Raw genomic sequence first — 19,284 nt, 5'->3', positions numbered from 1 at the left:
CCAAGGTAACTGAAGCTCCCAACCTGATCAATCTTTTCGTTCCCTAATGTCACCTGTTCATCTTCACTTATTCCTAGCCTTAGTGACTTAGTCTTCTTAACATTAATTTTCAAGCCTATTTTAGTACCCTGAACTCGTAAAACCTCTAAAAATTCATTTATTTTGCTCATACTTTCATCTAATATGCTTAAATCATCAGCATAATCTAAGTCCAGGAGCGTTCTTCCTCCCCATTTTATTCCATGGTCTCCAATTGCCTTTCCTGTGCTGTTTAAGACGAAGTCCATCAAAATGATCCATATAAAGGGGGATAGAACACAACCCTGCTTAACTCCTGATTTAATACAAAACCAGTTGCTAACCTCATTTCCTACCTTAACCACAGCAGCATTATTCTCGTACATAGCGCAAATCACTTTAATGTATTTTTCTGGTATACCATATAACGATAAGACCTTTGTTAACGCTGTTCTATCAACAGAATCGAAAGCTTGCTCATAATCGATAAAACTAAGGACCAAAGGTGTTTGACAACGAAGGGACTTCTCAATTATTAACCTAAGAGTGAAAACATGGTCGACACATCCTCTACCTTTTCTAAAACCGCATTGTTCTTCCCTTAAAACTTTGTCTACAGCATGTCTCAGTCTAAAAAGTATCATATTACTAAGTAATTTGCTACCTACAGAGACCAGACTAATGCCTCGATAGTTACGAAACTCACTCTTATCACCTTTCTTATACAGTGGTTTAATTAAGGTTTTCCTAAAATCTTTAGGTACTTCCCCTTTTTTTAAAATCATGTTCATAATCTTCAGTAGCTTATTCCTAACCTCAGAGCCACCATATTTAAGGAACTCATTAATCATACTATCAGCACCTGGGGCCTTATTATTTTTTAATCCTTCTAGTACTGTCGCTAATTCTTCCTCACTAAACAAATCTTCCTTCACATCCAAGGTATCACAAACATTTTCATTTTCATCTATATCTTTTCCTGCAACTGTATCTCGGTTTAGCACATTCTCAAAATGTTCCACCCATCTTTCTTTAACTTTTTCCTTATCACTAATTGTGGCCCCATTTCTATCTTTAACTGGGACTAGTCCAGATTGGCTACTCCCTTTCAATTTATTAACATGCCAGTATAATATTTTACTATTATGCCGTCTAGCCGCATCTTCCAGATCCTCAGCAATTTTATCCATCGCCTCCATTTCACATCTCCTTAGTTCATATTTTAATACTTTCTCCACTTTCCTTACATTCCTTTTGTTTTCATACGATCTATCACTCAGATAATTCTTATACAAACCCCTTCTACTCTCTATTAAACCTAAAGCTTTTTCACTAATATTCCTAGTTGCAGTCTTAGCACTCTTCATTAGTGCTTATAATGAAGGTACATAGGAAGTACCTAACTGTACTATTAATGGTACCTATCTGTACTTCTAACGGTACTTAATTATACTTTTAACTGTACGTAACTGTAATTAATTGTACTTTTAACGGTACTTAACTATACTTTTAACAGTACGTAACGGTAATTAATTGTAATTTTAATAGTACCTAACTGTACTTTTAATGGTACCTATCTGTACTTCTAACGGTACTTAATTATACTTTTAACTGTACGTAACTGTAATTAATTGTACTTTTAACGGTACCTAACTATACTTTAACTATTCTTCTAACGGTGCTTAATTGTACGTAACGTTAAATAATTGTAACATGCACTTTGATTCAGTACTGTTGATTCATATTCATATACTATTTATTTCTAGGGTTCGAAGAAGCAGTGAGTCATCGTCTGATGTTCTTTCAGCTAGTTTAAAGCGACAGTGCCACTGACACATTTGTCATTTTCATTTGATTTCGTTTCTGGTTTTTGATAAATCAATTCTATTTTATATTTGAAAGATAATAAAACGTTTTAAGATCGTTTTAGTGACTATTTTCAGTTATCTAGACTCAATGAATACACATTCCCTCTCTCTAGATTTTAACAACTATCCTTTTTGGTGAGAATTTTCGTAGGAAAATACCTTTATTTATATTTTCATGGAAAAAACGACAAGTATACCCCGACCCTCGATTTTATCAATGAAATTAAAACGCTGATCTTTATGCAAAAGTAACATGTCCATGTGCAGTGAGAGGGGATTTCAAACATATTTTTGTCAGACATTATATAGTTTAACTACTCTTCTGAAGTAACCACCTTTTGTTATAATAACAAAATTCTTACTTTGTTACATTCAGAAAATTTCTGTTTGGTGGATTTTCAGACTCGCTTCCAGTTTTACTGCCACAATCGCTGGTAAAGTGGATTCAATTGGAGGGTGGTAAAATCCCCCCGCCCCCTAAATAAAAAAAACCTTTCCTTGGTTTATTTTCAGACAAAAATATCTTTTTTGGGTATTCTCATTGAAATAAGTAAAAAATAAAAGTTTGCTATTCTCGTTGAAATAAGTAAAAAATAAAAGTTTGCTCACTCCGGCCATCCCTAGATTTATGCAAAAGCAACATGCACACGTTCAAAAAGGAGGGGGATTTCAGACATATTTTTTGTCAGATATAGTATAAATTATTGATTAGTCTTAAGCAAAAGACTGAAATAACAAAATTCTTACATTGTTTCATTCCGAAAACTTTTATTCGTTTGATTTTCAGAACAGCTTCTACTTGACTGCTACTGGAAAACCGTAAGAGCAAAAGTTGATGGAACACCAATGGTGTCAATTGGGGCGGGACCCACTGCCCCCCATTTCAGATTTTGAAAAATACCCTTTCTCCCCCTAATTTTCATAAATTGACGCCACTGTGGAAAACTTATAAAACAAGAAATTAAAAATAGTATCAGATAGAATTATTAACGGTATTCAACATCTCTAAGAAATCCGAAGCTAATCTTAAATAACAATCCTTGGGAGACATTTCCTACTAGCTTTTATCGGGGTTTCTAGTAAATAGCATTCCTCCTAACCTATCAGTATTTCCATCTAAAACTCATTCTCGTGTTTACGATAGGATGTTTGAAAATGCTACTGACCTAAATATTTTGGCCTCCTATTTTGCTGACTTTGCAGCGCTACCAATGAAGCTGTTGACTATTCGTTTCATGAGCTCAATATTTGCTATTCTAAGTAAAATGAAGCTCAGCTTAATATCCGTAATTCGTTTTACTTGTACTTGCTGCACGTTCAAGACGCATCCAGGCTCATCATGGAGCCCAACAGACGACAACATATCTCCTTCCAGAGATTACGCTCGAAGGTGGCAGGCTCTATGATCTCCAGCCAATGACGATCCCAAAGACAGCCGTATTTTCTGACCCCTCCAATTCGCACCAGATCAAACTTCACTGTCGCAAGCCAAGTCTTCTTTTGGCCTCCTGTTCTCTTCTTCCATGCCGGTAGTGGTAGACATTTGAGGCATCTTTTCCTTATTTCGCCATCTGGTCTGCGCATTGTGTGGCCAAACCATCTCAGTCTCCTCTGTCTGACAGCATCGGAGACAAGTGGGCGATCCCCACATCTTCTCTTGACTTGATTCTATCAGAGAGGCGGATGCCCAGGATAAAACACAGGCATTTGTGGTTGAATGTGTTCAAGATCAACGCTTTGGCTTCTTTCAGTGACCATGTCTCACATCCATAGAGGAGAACAAAGCTCAGAGCTTAATCCGTGTCGAAATTTTGCTCCGCTTCTAGAGTGCCTTTCGTAGTTGTAGGACGGCATTCCAGACTGACAATATGTGGCTCCGGGTCTATCCTGAAGATTCGCCAGCAGGGTTTAATGCCTTCCTTCAGCAGGAATACTACCTTCTTTCATGCAGAGTACATGCCCTAAATATGTTCACTTTACCTTATGTTCACTTATAACAGTGGTAATGAAAGGTGGGCCGGTTCTATTACGAATTTCAGAGTTATTGACTCTGTTGCCAGGTTATATTTCAAATTCCCTTGAGGCACATATTTTCGAACGCAAGGATTCTCTTTTGGAGCTGTTGATTCATTTTATAATAATTATAATAATTTATTCCTCATGCCTCTCAATACAAAATTTCCACATAACTGACACCTTATTAAAAGAAAAATGTTATGGCAGGGCGAAGAGCGGATCGACTGTGGCACGATTGCCATTGAAAGTCGTCCTACGTTGAAAGTCTCGAGATATGGTATGTTAATTTTTAGGCTATTGGAAAAGGCTTTGAGAACTCACTAGCGTAGAGGAGTACGGAGAGCACATTTCTGCTGAAGAGACGTAACTTCAGTCGCAAAGAATATTTGCTACTCCTCTAAATGGGCTTCGGTCATTATTTCACCATCACAATCGATCCAGCTACCCAGGTATTTCAAATCCTTCACCTGTTCTAGATTTATATTCTCATGATGCAGAACAAGTGGTGAGATTGTGATGGACACGCTCTTTGATTTGTCAAAGTTAACGGTTAGCCCGACACCTAAATCAGAGAGTTGCTTACTTGTACGCCATATTCAGAGTTTTGTCTTAATATGTAGTCTATACAACTACATAAATAAATACAAAACTACAAAAACAAATAGGGAAAGTACATATCCTTGACGCACACCAGACTAAATAGACTGAAAATAAACTTATTTACTGTCTCCATTCTAAGTTTTTCTAGTTGATTACATATTTTCATTTTATTTACACATGGAAAGGCTGGAAATATATTATACCTAGAAAGGCTTCATTTAAGTAGCTGGCAGGATTTCCCAGTTATTTCTGACCTTTGATATTCACACGAAAATAAATGACAGGATATTTTCCCCTTGTAAAACAAATTAGCCGGTATATGTAAATATTTTATTATACTGATTCCGTTTGTAATTATAGCAGTAAAAAAGGGTAAATATTCAAAAAGAATATTATCTAGAATGATAATCTTTCTCTAACTTTATTTCTGAAATACAATGTCGAAACAAAATTTCATCGAATTTATTCCAAGAGAGTATAAAGCACTTCCACATAACAAAAAGACCCAACTTCGTCTAATAAACCTTAAAAATTCCAATTAACGGCAGCAAAATAAAACCACAACTAAAAAAGGATAACACACTGAAAAGGTCTTAAGTTATAAATCAAAATTTTCGGGTCTTTTTTGGCAATATTATGGGAATCAGAAACACCAACGATAGATCGATAATTTGGCAGTGAGGGCCTTGCATTAAGGACTAAATCACTAGTGGTAGTAGACTTCGAAAATAAAGAAAAGAAACATTGGTAAGTTTATAAATAAGATTTAAAAGAGAAGCGATTTATTTTATCTATATAATTCTATTTATAACCCTATTTAATATAAATAATATAGGGTTATAATATAGGATTATATAATAATACATAATATTAAATAAAAAACTACAATTTATAATAAACTACCACAAGTATGTATTACCTTTTTGGTTTTTGTAGGCAACGCATTTTACCACTACTACCTGTCCTTACAGTATGACCAGGTATTTTTTCACCTCGGGTGAAATTCAGACGTTACGCAGGAATTCCTTTAACCGTTAGCTTCCGAGACGAGTGGTATTTTTCCAGTAGCATACTAGAACATTGGAACTGGAAACTACTTCGTTTTATCTTGGATCAAATAGTTGAACTTTGGCGAAATAAAAGCATAAAAGTCAACCCCCCGAAAAGCGCTATTATGAACAGCACTTAATACTGGTTGGTGTGTATAAACGCACACTAACGCGTATTCCAACTACCCTTTTACTGTATACAACAGTTAAAACTTTTTAGTATTGACCAAGTCATTAGACGTATTTGGTCAGAGAACAGTACAAGCAATGGAAACAAAGCATGTTAAGAAGACTAAAGGGACTACTTAAGCACGTGATTTTGAATTATAGTCTCACCAGGTAGTTGATAGAACAGCGGATTTTTTTCTTTTTTAACTGAACCGCTAGAAGTTATATATATATATATATATATATATATATATATATATATATATATATATATATATATATATATATATATATATATATATATATATATATATATATATATATATATATATATATATCTTCAGTTTATTTGAGCTTAAAGTTTACCATTAGTTCAGATTTGATTTTATGTTAGTTAATTTAATTCGGCTTTATTTTTCTCCTTTTTTTAACACACAAATTTTTCTTCAGTAATTCACATGTTCTCGTTTAATTTTTTTCTTGCAGGCGCAATTTTACTTTTCATCATTTTATCTATTCCCTTTCTGAGTTACGTTTTTTCATTCTTACGGTTCTATTCCTTACATTATTTTTTTTCTAAATGTAAAAATTTCACATGTTTTTCGGTTTTTCATTACATAAAACAAACGAATATGTTTTCTTGGTTATGATAAAAAAAAAAGAAAAAAAATTTTCTAATAAGTATTAACTACCTCACCTGATCAATAGTATTTTTTTTTTTATTAAATACAACATTTTCCATATTTTTTCTTCTTTTTTCTGATACATAAAAAAACAGACTCGAATTGTTTCTTTCCTATGATACACAAATACCTTATAGATAAAATCCGAACTACCTCTGAATTATCGTTTTTTTTTTTTTAAATAAAGGATTCCAAACAACTAAAGACGCTACGAATCATGCAAAAAAGACCTGAGAAATTCACAATTTGTGACATAACTCTTTACATTTAAAATCTAAAAATTAAGAAAAACAACAAAAAGGCAGAAACAAGTCTATTTTTTCTTCCCTCCCCCAACTATTTGTCTTGCAATAAGCTCCTTCATGATTTCATTGCTGCCACCATAGATAGGTTGCACACGAGCATCGACATACATCTTTGCAATTGGGGTGTCCCACAGGTAACCAGCGCCACCATGCATTTGCACACACTTATAGGCCACTCTGTTTTCCAGATCAGTGGGCCTGCGAAAATAAACCAAATAACAAGAGGAATATAACAAGAAATAGAAATGTAACAAAGAATATAACAATATAGGAATATAATAAACAAGAAATAGGAATATAACAAGAAATTCACAAACAAACTTGGTGCTGTGGTAATGCCCTGATTTAAAACATAAATTATTCAAAATTTTGCTGTAATTTCTAGGGTGTCCTGTGGTGGCACAGTAAGTTTGATCTCAGTTTGGTAATACAGGGGCAAGGGATCGAACCCAGGTGTAGTAACACACTGCAGGGCCGACGCAAGGGCCTTAGTAGTCAAGAAGCGTCGTTAATCCAATATTACGTACAATACCCCTTAGGGGTATACATTAATAAGTGTTCGCAGTATAAGGATTCACTAAAACGCTACAAAGCTATAGATCTCACCCAAATTTTTACATGAAATATATATTTAATACCAGCAGACTCAGCTTATCTCGGTCAAAGGAAAGACAGATCTTTTTTTTTAATCTCTTTCGCAAAACAACTTTAATCTTATTCGCTGTGGAAAGTAAAACCATTAAGGTATTGGACGTATTGGCATTTGTGACGCCATTCACATGGAAAATCTTTTTCCAGAATTAACGAGCAATAATCAACAGGCGAAGCTGGGTCCCTAGGCATGCAAATTATTATTCTAATTTTTCTGCAAAAATACGTAGCATTTAATGCGAAGCCATTAAAAGTTTGAAACTCACTTCACAGTTATCAAACGGCAGTGACTTTGTCTAAAAGCCCGGAATCAACTGATTTGTCAACAAATTGCACTTGGAACTCTGCTTATTTATGCTCAAGGATTTCAACCTCTGCGAGTCTCTAATTTCCGTAGGTAGATGTTTTATTAAAATATTGAGGGAGTTGAGAAGGGGAAATAATTTGGGAAGTTGGGGAGATCAAAAGAGCATCTGCATCAAAAGAGCAACATGGTTCAACAGGAGCTCACTTCCATGCAGAACGTGTAGAGCACTCACTTTATCGATGCCAGAAGATTTCTTACGTTTTAGGCGTTGGGTTGCTCGCAGTACAGAATCAATCGAAACAACAAAATTGTTTATAAGACAACTAGACAGAAATTGATCAAGCTTATTTTCATGTTCGGACTGTAAGGTGGCATCTGGCGGGGAGAATTTAGCAGAGAAGTACGAATTCCGCTCGGAATTAGGAATGTCTTGAGAAGATGGGTGGGCGCTAACAGGATCTCTTGATACATTTCTTCAGAAGGATGGTTGGAACAGAAAAGCTTGCTGGGACGTCTCTTCAACTATCTGGTTCATATGGATAGATAGTTATCTTGCAAACTTTCTTTTTATACAAAGACGAATGCCAGAAATCCATCCAGAGCGAAGAAGGTCACACTGGAGCCATACATGGTACAAAAATTTGGATTTTCTCCAAGCTTTAACTAGGCTCGGATTACTAGACCAATGCTTGGTGGCACCCCGACGTATACGTTTAAGAGTTATAGCGGTTTTTTCTGGGCATTGCAGGGCATGGCAAATTTATGCAAGATATATATATAGCAATCCCTGTATTTCATTTGCATCAGCTTGTTGATTTCTCATGAGCAGCTGGAACGGAACATGAACTTTGTGTAAGACAGAATTAGTAGCTGTTGTGAAAAGATCACCTTGGATGTTTTTCCAATCCCTGTAAAATTGGGCCTGAGGCTGATCTGGTTGTGAGGTGACAGTAAACTGAGCAGAAGGACAAGAAATAGATGCAGATATTGGAAGGTGGTCTAAAAGTTGGAAGCAAGAAACGACGCGAACTGGTGACACTTGAAGGTTTGCTGAAGAAACTGTATAGTGAAGGTTCGACTCATGACTTTAATGGTGCATTTAAGTGTAATCGAGATCTTTCGGCAAGATCCCAAGCCAATCGTCCAAAATACCAGACAAAATAGAAGCATGCAATAACGAAGCATCAGTTAAATTACAGTTAAAATCTCCTATAACAATACAACACCTATCTAACTGGCGAATCTTTGAAAGGCAAGACCCTAGTTTCTCACAATCAAAATTAAATAAAAATTCCGATCGGTTATTGCGGTAATCTGTTGGGAGATATTCTTCTACGCAGTCACATACTTTTCTTCACAGAAAGCAAGAAAAAAATCACAAGAATCAAAAATACTCGACCAGCAATAGGTCCTAACAAGCATCGCAACACCACCCGAGCAGTGGTCACGGGAAGCAGATCGTTTAGCGGGCACCGAGTAGCTAGCAAAATTATTGTCAATTTTCAGAAGGCCTAAATTATGACTCGTTAAAAATGTTCTGGAAAGCACAATACGTCACAATTCGAAAGCAAACCTTTTATCACAGGTAGTTTGACTAAAAGTCCACCATTGATATCCAATTATACTACAGTTTGCGCAGTGGTAGAGAGATACATCTCATACCGTGGACTTTGCTAGTTGACTGTTGTTATTGGGACATTTTACGCAGTAACAAGTATGGCTGGCGACTTTACATTCTAGAAACAACATTTTTTCGAACACGGAGAGGCACTGTTAGAGGTGTGATCGCATGATCTACAACGAGACCAGAGGGCCTGATTGGATCACTGTGGGGCCAAATGCCCGGTTTTATGACACGAGAAACAACGATTTGAGAGATATACAAATGCTTGTGCGGAAAGCTTTTCGTAGCCAACTTTCACAGACACTTTGAAGAACTGATCCAGGTGTTTCAACTCAAAGCAGATCTTGAACATTCGGGACTTTCCACACTGTGAAACTTTCATGCAGGTTGGTACAAGAGATTCGACTTGATTCTCATCATTTTCGGACGGTAGCCTACGGCTTTCAGGACCCCCATAAACAATGAGGATTTCACACTCACCGAGATACCTGAGGTACTAATGTTAGCATTCTCGGCAATTAAATTCACTGCACGCTTTGGCTTAACAACAAGTTTCCATTCCGAAGCCGATTTTTTAGGTTCAGTTATTTCACCTGAGGCCCCAGGACAAAGTTTAAAGTCCTTACGAGAACTAGGTGAGGCCAAGTTTGGAGGAAAGTTCTTTTGTACAACGGCAAACGTAGGAGCTGGGATGGTGTTATTTGTTACGTTGGTATCAATTATAGCTGGCCAAACAGGGCCAAACGATAGCCAAACAGGGCACAAATGCATCACAATCTCAAAAAAGACATTAATTTTTCGAGAGAGTTCATTAACTTTCGAGACTAATGTAGACGAGACTGCCTCCCTGATTGTTGGGGTTTCGGAAGGCGAGAAGATCACAAAGGAGGGATTAAGCAGATTATCCTTTGCCACCTGGTTTAATTATTTACATATGTCAAATACATTATCTTCATCCTTCACTTGTCTCGCACATCGGCTCTGAATTTTCAGTTCCTTACACAGAAACTTTTTTGCACTGATAATAGTACCATGATCAAAGAAACTCACAGCTCTTCCAATATTCAGATTGATTTTCTCACCATCAAACATGGATCTGGGGACGAAGTTCAGCAACGGATTTCAAATAATCTTCCTATTTTTGTCGGTCATTGCGCAATCTCAATATCATAGCATGGACAGTCCAGTATTCCAATCAAAACTAACCGCATTCACTGGAAGCGCAAAATCCAAAATCACAGCCAGGGACAGTCTAGTATATCTTTATCTTTCAAATTTCAGTCAATACAGATTGCAGGGTAGAGATAGATGTGAGCGCAGTCTATTATCCTTGCAAGAATATCAAAACAAGTAAGCAAGGCACAACAATTATTCATATAGATGGCACGCTATATTTATCTAATAGGTCACCAATCCTTCAGGGAGGAAGTCATGCGACTTGCAGGTTTGGACATTTACTACTGAATTCACGGTTCAATATAGGTATAAATTAACCATGATAATGTCTTTTATTCTTGCAAAAATATCAACACAAGTAAGCTAGGCACAACAAATATTCATATAGATGGTGCACGTTTAACGTAATTATCTTCAGTCGGGCTATTGAACAAATATACCCTAGTAGGTAGAATGTAAGAATTAAGTAAAAAAAAAATGATATTTTGAATTCAGAAGAATACAAGAATTCTATTGATATGTCAATAGTCATAAATATTACAAAAAAGGATAGCCTATATCCTTTTCAAAAGTGGTCTTTTTAAAAAGATATTTCTGTGGGCAAGCCAATTTAGTAATAATTTGATTTTTCCAATCTTGAATAATTTGAAACACATACGGATATAGGAAAGTTACAGTTTCTAGAGCTTCCCGATGATAGATGTTTTTCGCTCATTTTCTGCAGATTTCATAGACACGTTCCTTATTTTCAAATTTGGCGCCCACTAGCAGTAAAACATATGTCTACATATGGAGGTCTTTTTCATCGAAATTTAAGCTGGCAGGTATTCGTAGTTTTTTAAAACGTATATGGTTGTATAAATTTCTACTTTTCCAATTTAAAGAATCAGATATCATTTTTAGTGTCCTTGGTACTCTAACGCAAAACTTGTTTTTTCGAAATAATAAATAAGACTAAAGCAAGATATTACTTAAATCTAATGCTTGATTTTTCTCTTTTTTAGGTTGTCTTTTAAGTCAAAATGGAGGAAGAAACTTTAAATTCAGGTAAAATAAATAAATAACATCTTGTTCAAATAACTCCCCAAAGCAACACAAGATCGCACAGTCTGCAATTGGAGCCCGTGAAGATGAAGATTGCAAGATCTAATTCTTACCATCATTCGTTCATACCCCGGGTCATCAGGATCTGGAACAAACTACCATTCCCAGTCGAAAAAATGAAATCACTGGAAGCCTTCTCCAATAGCCTAAACATAAACATATCATATCTCAAGACTTTTAACATAGGACGACTTTAAATGGCAATCGTGCCGCAGTCGATCCGCTCTTCGCCCTGCCATAGCATTTTTCTTTTAAAAAGGTGTCAGTTGTATAGAGTATTGAGAGGCGTGAGGAATAAAGTTATTTATTTATTTATTTACTTATTTTGATACTGGTAAAAGCAGATTTTTACTTTTTTTCCCGAAATCAGTATGAACTCCTAAGCAAGGTCAAAGCTCTAAATAAATCTTACAATGTTGTCTTATGACATTTTAGGCTTTTCAGTCAAAAGAGCCTTTTCACTAGGAGTTATCTTCAACTCCATTCCGTTTAACTCATAAATATTCTTAAAAGAGACAGCTTAAAAACGACACCTTACCCGGTAACGAAACATTATCATTGGTATATATTCGATTTGTTATGGACGAAAAAATTCATGAAGAGTTAATATACGCGAAATCTTGAAAGACAGATACGAAAGGTGAATCAATATTTATTGTCCCGGATGATTTTTTTAAGGAAAAATGGATTCCGTTCACAACGTTATTTCCGTGGCAGCAGAGGGAGCTCCTGCTGTGGTCGGGCGATATCGTGGGTTAATAAGCCATCTTAAAAAAATTATACCAGAGGTAACTGCAATTCACTGTGTCATCCACCGACAACATCTAGTAGCGAAAAATTTCAGCGACAAATTGCACCATTGCAGTTAAAAAAATGAGAAGCAATGCATCGAATACGCGTTTATTTGCACAATTGTTTATTTGGCGGCTTGACGTCTTTATTTAACTCATAAATATCAGTTACAGTTGAAAAAAGGTCGAAGATTTTACTTACCAGTACTTTGACATTGAAGCCATACCAGAATCTAACTGATTTTTGGCATGGAGTGATATGCACTGATCAATGAAAGCTCTTCCAACAGCAATTTCAGTTTTGAGTTCAGCCAGTCCATGTTGAACCGTCTTTAAAAAAAAGAGCATGTTATGAGGAATACAACTATGGAAATAAAGAAAAAAAGAGAAAAAGAGAGTAAAGGAGATAAAAAAACAGCATGTAAGGAGGAATACAACTGTGAAAACAAAGAGAAAAAAGAGCATGTTGTGAGGAATAAAATTGAGGAAACTATGAGAAAAATAGAGATTAAGAGAAAAAGAGAGAAAAAAGAGAAGAAAGAGCATGTTGTGAGGAATAAATTTGAAAACCAAGAGAAAAAGTGAGATTAAGAGAAAAAGAGCATGCTATGGGGAATAAAATTGTGGAAACAAAGAGAAAATGAGAGGTTAAGAGAAAAAAGAGATAAAAAAGAGCATTCAATGAAAGATAAAATTATGAAACCATAGATAAAAACGGGAAATTAAGAGAGAAAAGAAAGAAAAAAAGAAAAGAAGAGAAGAGAAAAAAGTATGTAACTTTGAGGAAACAAGATAAAAAAAGAATTAAGAGAGGAAGAGATAAAAAAAAGAGCATATTATGAAGAATAAAATTGTCGAATCAAAGAGAAAAGGAGAGATTAAGAGAGAAAAGGAGATGATTAATAGTATTAATGAGGAATGAAATTGCTGAAAACAAAGAGAAAAAATATTGGGGAAAATAGAAAAATAAAGATAACGTTCCTACAATTCCTGGTAGACTGTTGCACTTTAATTCAGTGGCGCAAATTAGGAGGAAGAGAGCGCTAGATTCAAAAAAATACATTTTTGCTGGTATTTTCATTGAAAAAAAAAACGTCCCACCCCTATAGATTTGATAAATACTTTTTTATATTCTTATAAAAAAAAAAAATTTGGCCCATCACTCTATATTTCGTCAATTGTTGTCCCTACTTTTTTTTGCAATGATTTGTGCATTTTGTAATCCACTCGCATCGATTTTCAAGCGTATGTCAGAAATGGAAGGCGAAAACCTAACATTTTATTACATACAACATTTTAAAACCTAATTGGTCCTCCTGTGTGAAATCTTAAGCGAGTAAAAAGAATGACAAATTTCTGAGCAATTTTATAACAAGAAATATCTGATTCACTGTGGTAAAAAGTTCTCCCTCCCCCTTTCTTGTATGCAGGTATAGTGTTTGTAAAGCCTTCATCAATGTTTTGGCATTTCATTATTTCCGCATTTTTCTACGATATTTCTTGTTGCAGCTATTTCGAATAAATGCGAATTTCTTCCGTTTTCAGAAACTTTACATTCTTTCAGAAATATTCTCTCTCTCTCTCTCTCTCTCTCTCTCTCTCTCTCTCTCTCTCTCTCTCTCTCTCTCTCTCTCTCTCTCTCTCTCTCTCTCTCTCTCTCTCTCTCTCTCTCTCTCTCTCTCTCTCTCTCTCTCTCTCTCTCTCTCTCTCTCTCTCTCCCTCTCTCTCTCTCTCTCTAACTGCAATAAGTTTGCACCATCTTGGACATTTGTTTATTTTTCCACCACAGTTCCAAAACTCAAGTAGTTCCAAAACTAGTTCCAAGTAGTTCAATTAGTTCCAAAACTGCTGCTGCCAAAATCGATACTTCAAACCAATGAATGAATCGCTTCTTTGCACTAAGATTAGAAAATGTAAATATTTGTAATGTATCGATGTTAATGTGTTCTGTATTTGTTTGTCTTTAGTTGTTTTTTATTTTTTTTTTCTTTTGTTTATCTTAATTTTTTTTGTATGACAGATTTTCAAATAAATTATTATTATCATTATTTAGTCCTTTTCCCGCTAATCATAAAATTGTTATATATAATTATATTTATACTTATACAACTATAATTATAATATTACTATAATTTTATAAAATTGTAAAACGTGAAAATTTAGCCTTTTTCCGATATGTTCTTTTACAAGACCAACCTTATTGTGAAAAATTCTATACAGTCACTGTGAAAAGTTGATTCGATTCCGAGTGTTGTATTTTCACCCATTAGGTAGTTGGGAGTCAAATTCTCCCTCTCCAAATTTTTTTATCAATAGCAACTTGGTCCTCCATGGGGCAAAATCGTAGTTTGATGTCACAAAGTGGCAGAAAACACTATTTTCCCGTAGCATAATGTTTTTGGTCGCTTTAAAAGAGCTCTAGAACTTTTAGTTTACGTTTGAATTAGCTTTCTTCCGATCTTCTAGAATTATCGGTCCTAGATAATCCTTACAGAAGAATAAATCTTATATTTAAAATGGAATTCCTATGTTGTCCCCCATCCGTTGCTTTCTCCAGGTATGAAAAAACCTTTTCCCCTTCATTACCGATTAAATACAAAGAACAAGTTTTTTAACTGGAAGTAAGGAGCAACATTAAAACTTAAAATGAACAGAAACAACGCCCTGTTCTTTACGCTAAGGATTGCCTCTTTGTCACAGCTCTAGTTTTTAAAGTAATAAAAAAAAATTACCGTAAAGAGCGGAGTGTTCAGGAGGAGACAGCCCCTTTCATATACGGAAAAATTTCTGTTCGTTTTAAGTTTTAATATCGCACCTTACTTCCAGTTAAAGAAAAAACTTTTATATATATCTAGTTTCTGAACGTTTTTCGACTAATGTAGGTTCGAATTTGGCTAACCGTACATGAACAATTAAAACGGAATTTGCATATTAATTTTGGGGACGTTTACCCCAGTGTAAAATTTCCTCTGGAAAGTTAACACCCAGAAACTACCCTCCCAATGTGAAAATCTTACGGTATAAAACAAAAATTATTTATCATGTGTATGAGGGGGCTGTCTCCCCATACAATGCCAGGAAATCTAGCTCTTCCCTCATTGGGAAATTCCTTTCCCTCACGAAAATCCCTCCATGTAAAGTTGTTCCCAAATAAAATGCTCAAGTTTTATGTTCGCTTGCTTATTTTGTTACCTCCCCCTTTTTATATGTTCTTTTTTTAAATCTTTAACTATTTCACTCTATTTTTTTAGTTTTATCAGTTTTTGACCTACTTAACTTTCTGACATTTTACAGCTTAATATTTTTGGACTAATGAATGAATTTGTCATTCGGATATTATTGTTTTTCGCATTGTTTGCCAGTTTTTTTAGTTGTTGTGATTTTTTAATGAGTTTTTTTTGTTTTGTTTTTATGGCTCCAAAATGCAAATTCGGCGCTTCGAGGCTCGTGCTAGGTATTTTTTGAAATAAAATCTTATCTAGATCCGTAATCCTTCTTCTGGAAAAAATGCGAAATTCCGCAATTCCGCAGATAGGAGCTTGAAACGTCAACATTATGGCTTTCCAATATGTTGGATATACTGGTCTGATTTTCATTAAGATAACTTGCCTTTTTAGGGGATGTTTTCGACATTTTTCAAAATTAATTTTTGAATCAAAATTAAAAAACAAATTAAGCCTCATGGCTTTAAATCACATGACTTCCGAGCAAAAACAAAGACGTTTTAAGTTGTCCAAAGACTTAAATTTTGTCGAAAACTTTTTGAGGAATAACCTTCCATCTGACATTTTCCTGAGAATTAAGGAAATGGCCGTTAGATCTTTTCACCATGATTTCCATTTGTCAAAGGTTCGTCTGGTCGAAAAGTTCAATAGACTTTTGTTTGAAAAGTTCCAGAATTCGGATACTTTTCATCCTCGTTGTTGTCTGGGTCCTGCCACTAAGAATTTGTCGTCTAAAACTCTTAGTAGTCAACAAAAGGCAGTTTTGTTGAAGGGTTTTAGATTCTGTTTTCCAACCCCAATTTCTTATTCAAAAATAATTTCTAAGGTAGAGTCAGGAATTATGGCTTCTATTGATAAAGTCGAAGCTCCTCAAGAACTTAGAGCTGAAATCGTAAGGAAACTTAAGACTTTTAACATGAGAAAAATTGAAAATGATATAACAAAAAATGACATTAAAATACTTTCTGATTTGAAAAAGGATAAGGTCCTTACTATCACTAGGGCAGATAAAGGCAATACTATTGTAATTATGGTCACCGATGATTATGATCGTTAAATGAATATAATCATTTCGGATACCACTATTTACAAAAAATTGGATTTCGATCCTACGGATAAATATGTAAAGTCGATAAGAAAGGAATTGGAGTCACTGAAAAATAATTTACACATTACCCCAAAATTTTATAATAAATTTTATCCAAGAGGTTGTTCCGCACCAAAGATCTATGGTCTACCCAAAATTCATAAGACGGGAGTCCCCCTCCGTCCCATTGTATCAACTTTCTCATCACCAGTGGCAAAATTAGGAAAGTGGTTGTCAGTGGCATTGCGTCCACTCTTAGGAACACAAAAATCATATATAAAAAATTCCACTAATCTTACTAATAAGTTAAAAAATTTCACACTGGAGGAGAATTCAATTCTCTGTAGTTTTGATGTGGTGTCCATGCATTCAAATTGTAACGTGAAAAAGTGCGAAGATATATTAAGGATTAAATTACAAAAGCACTTTGATTTGATACAAGATGTGGCCATGGCTAGTTTGGAGATTGAAGTCATTATGAAGTTGGTTATCCTTACAAATGAGCATTCTCTTTATTTTGGTTTTAGAGGTGAATTTTACAAACAGGTGTTTGGTTTGGCTATGGGGGCATCTCTCTCCCCTTTGTTGGCAAATCTCTTCATGGAATCTACTGAAACCTCCGCTATACATAAATGTAAAACTTACAGTGGAGTTAGAAGAAAATGACAAACTACCTTTTCTAGATATCTTATTGATTAAAAGTGAGTTCCATTTACTTTTTTCAGTATATAGAAAGCCTACACAAAGTGATAGGTGTTTGAACTTTCACTCGTGTCACCCTATTTCAGTGAAACGAGGTGTTGTGATTGCACTGGTGAATAGAGCTTTCAGAATTTGTTCCCATAAGTTTTTAGATTCTGAATTCTTGTATTTGAGGGATGTTTTATTTTTTAATAGCTACCCGATTAAATTCATTGCTAAAATAATAAAAAATAGACGCATTAAACACAACAATAGGGTTATTGGGGTTTCACAGTGCACAGAATTAAACTTACCGAAGAGGTTCATTTCTTTGCCTTATGTACCTAATTTGGGAGAGATGCTTAAACGAATTTTAGGTAAAAATAACATTGATACTTGTTTCCAATCAGTGAGACCATTAGGTAGTTTTCTTAATTCTGGGAAGGATTTAACCCGGGGAGATTTAGTTAGTGGGGTGTATAAAATTCCTTGTTCTTGTGGAAAGTTTTATTTTGGTAGAACTCACCAACAATTTACTGAAAGATATATGGAGCATCGCAACTCAATAGAAAAAACCCTACAATTAAGAAAGCCTCCTGAAACTTTTGTTTCGGCTCTAGCTGAACACACATTCTTTCATCCCAACCATTTTATACAATTTGAGAAGGCTGCAGCTATTTCTACTGATAGAGGTTTTTCTCAGTGGGCGAGGGAGGCTATAGAAATTAAAAACATATATTTGCTAATCTTTCAATAAATAGAGACACAGGGAATTTAAATATTGACCCAATTTATGATTTTCTTTTGAAAAATGAACCAGTAATCAATAAGGGAATTAAAATTTTACACAATCACCAGGGGACAAGATTACCTACTAGACCAAAAAGAGTTGCTTCAATATTAGCTTACAAGAGGATTATTTCGCAACAGAATAGTTAACTAAGTTTCAATTTTCATAATTTTTCCTCAGTTGCTTTGATGTTCTCATTGAAGTAACTCGAATAACTCGCTTCTTTTCCCTACGTGGATCAGTAGCGACAATTGTATTTATTATTATTGGTGGTGGTTTTATTTGTTTTTAGTTTAGTTTTCTTTTTATCTTTTGCTGAAGACGCCTTGTTTGGATACAGGCGAAATATCCGCGTTGTTTTAGTCTTTCCTCTCTACTGGCCGTCTTCTCGTTTGAGGTTTATTTTTTTGTAGAGTTTTATCTCTCTTTGTTGTTTATTGTCTGTGATATTGAATTAAGATCTGATATTACTATGTCCGAAAGTGTTAATTTGTTTGTTTTTGCCATGGCCCATAGCAATAAATATCTATCTATTTATTTAGAGGAGTGGGGCCACTAGCTACCAAGATATTTAAATATAGTACCACGCTTCAATCAAAATATGCAAAGAGCTCACCCAAAACTCCCTCCAACCTAAATAGGATAGGGAATAACAAAAAGCGGAATAAGAAATAAAACTCAATTGATTTACAAGATTGCCATACAGACCAAAAATAAGAACTTAATATGACCAGATCCTGAACAGACAATGAGCACACTACTCGAGCCCAACATGTGGGTGTAGAAAAATCCACAAAGAAGATGAAAAAAAACATCTTATAATTTCTGTGACATTGAATTAATATGACAAAATCCGACATCAAAACAGGTGATGCCAGTACAAGAGCCAATTTATTGTTTCAATTGAAGCAAGGAAAAAAACCGGTTACCTGTAATTGTGCGATGGTCTTTCCGAAGGCTTTCCTTTGCGTCACAAAATTTCTTGTCTCCTCAAAAGCCCATTCACAGTGAGCTAGCGCATGCACTCCAATGTTCAAACGTTCCTGAGGCAGTTCATTCATTAGGTAATAAAAACCTTTATTCTCTTCGCCCAACAGAGCAGATGCTGGAAGTCTGATATCTTCGAAGAATAAACCGGCAGT

The 19,284-nt window shown here is 35.0% G+C and overlaps 2 protein-coding genes across 2 annotated transcripts in view; one reads left to right on the top strand and one right to left on the bottom strand.

The window, feature by feature from the left end:
* LOC136030902 (G kinase-anchoring protein 1-like) overlaps positions 1-1,944 on the top strand; it is a 42,899-nt gene extending 40,955 nt beyond the window's left edge. The window contains exon 8 of the mRNA XM_065709994.1: positions 1,785-1,944. Coding sequence (XP_065566066.1) covers positions 1,785-1,802 — 18 coding nt within the window. The 3' untranslated portion in view covers positions 1,803-1,944. The remainder of the gene's footprint in view (positions 1-1,784) is intronic.
* Positions 1,945-4,949: 3,005 nt separating this feature from the next.
* Positions 4,950-19,278, bottom strand: LOC136030900 (long-chain specific acyl-CoA dehydrogenase, mitochondrial-like). The gene is made up of 3 exons (XM_065709993.1): positions 19,072-19,278; positions 12,563-12,690; positions 4,950-6,905 (listed from the first exon to the last, which is right to left on the bottom strand). Exons 1-3 carry the CDS (start codon positions 19,201-19,203, stop codon positions 6,716-6,718), a joined length of 450 nt encoding a protein of 149 aa, XP_065566065.1. The 5' UTR covers positions 19,204-19,278; the 3' UTR covers positions 4,950-6,715.
* Between the last annotated feature and the right edge of the window lie 6 nt (positions 19,279-19,284).

Source organism: Artemia franciscana, chromosome 9 (genome assembly GCF_032884065.1).
Source record: "Artemia franciscana chromosome 9, ASM3288406v1, whole genome shotgun sequence".
NCBI lineage: Eukaryota > Metazoa > Arthropoda > Branchiopoda > Anostraca > Artemiidae > Artemia > Artemia franciscana.
The sequence above is the reverse complement of the archived record's forward strand: the minus strand, read 5'-3'. Positions and strand labels throughout refer to the sequence as shown.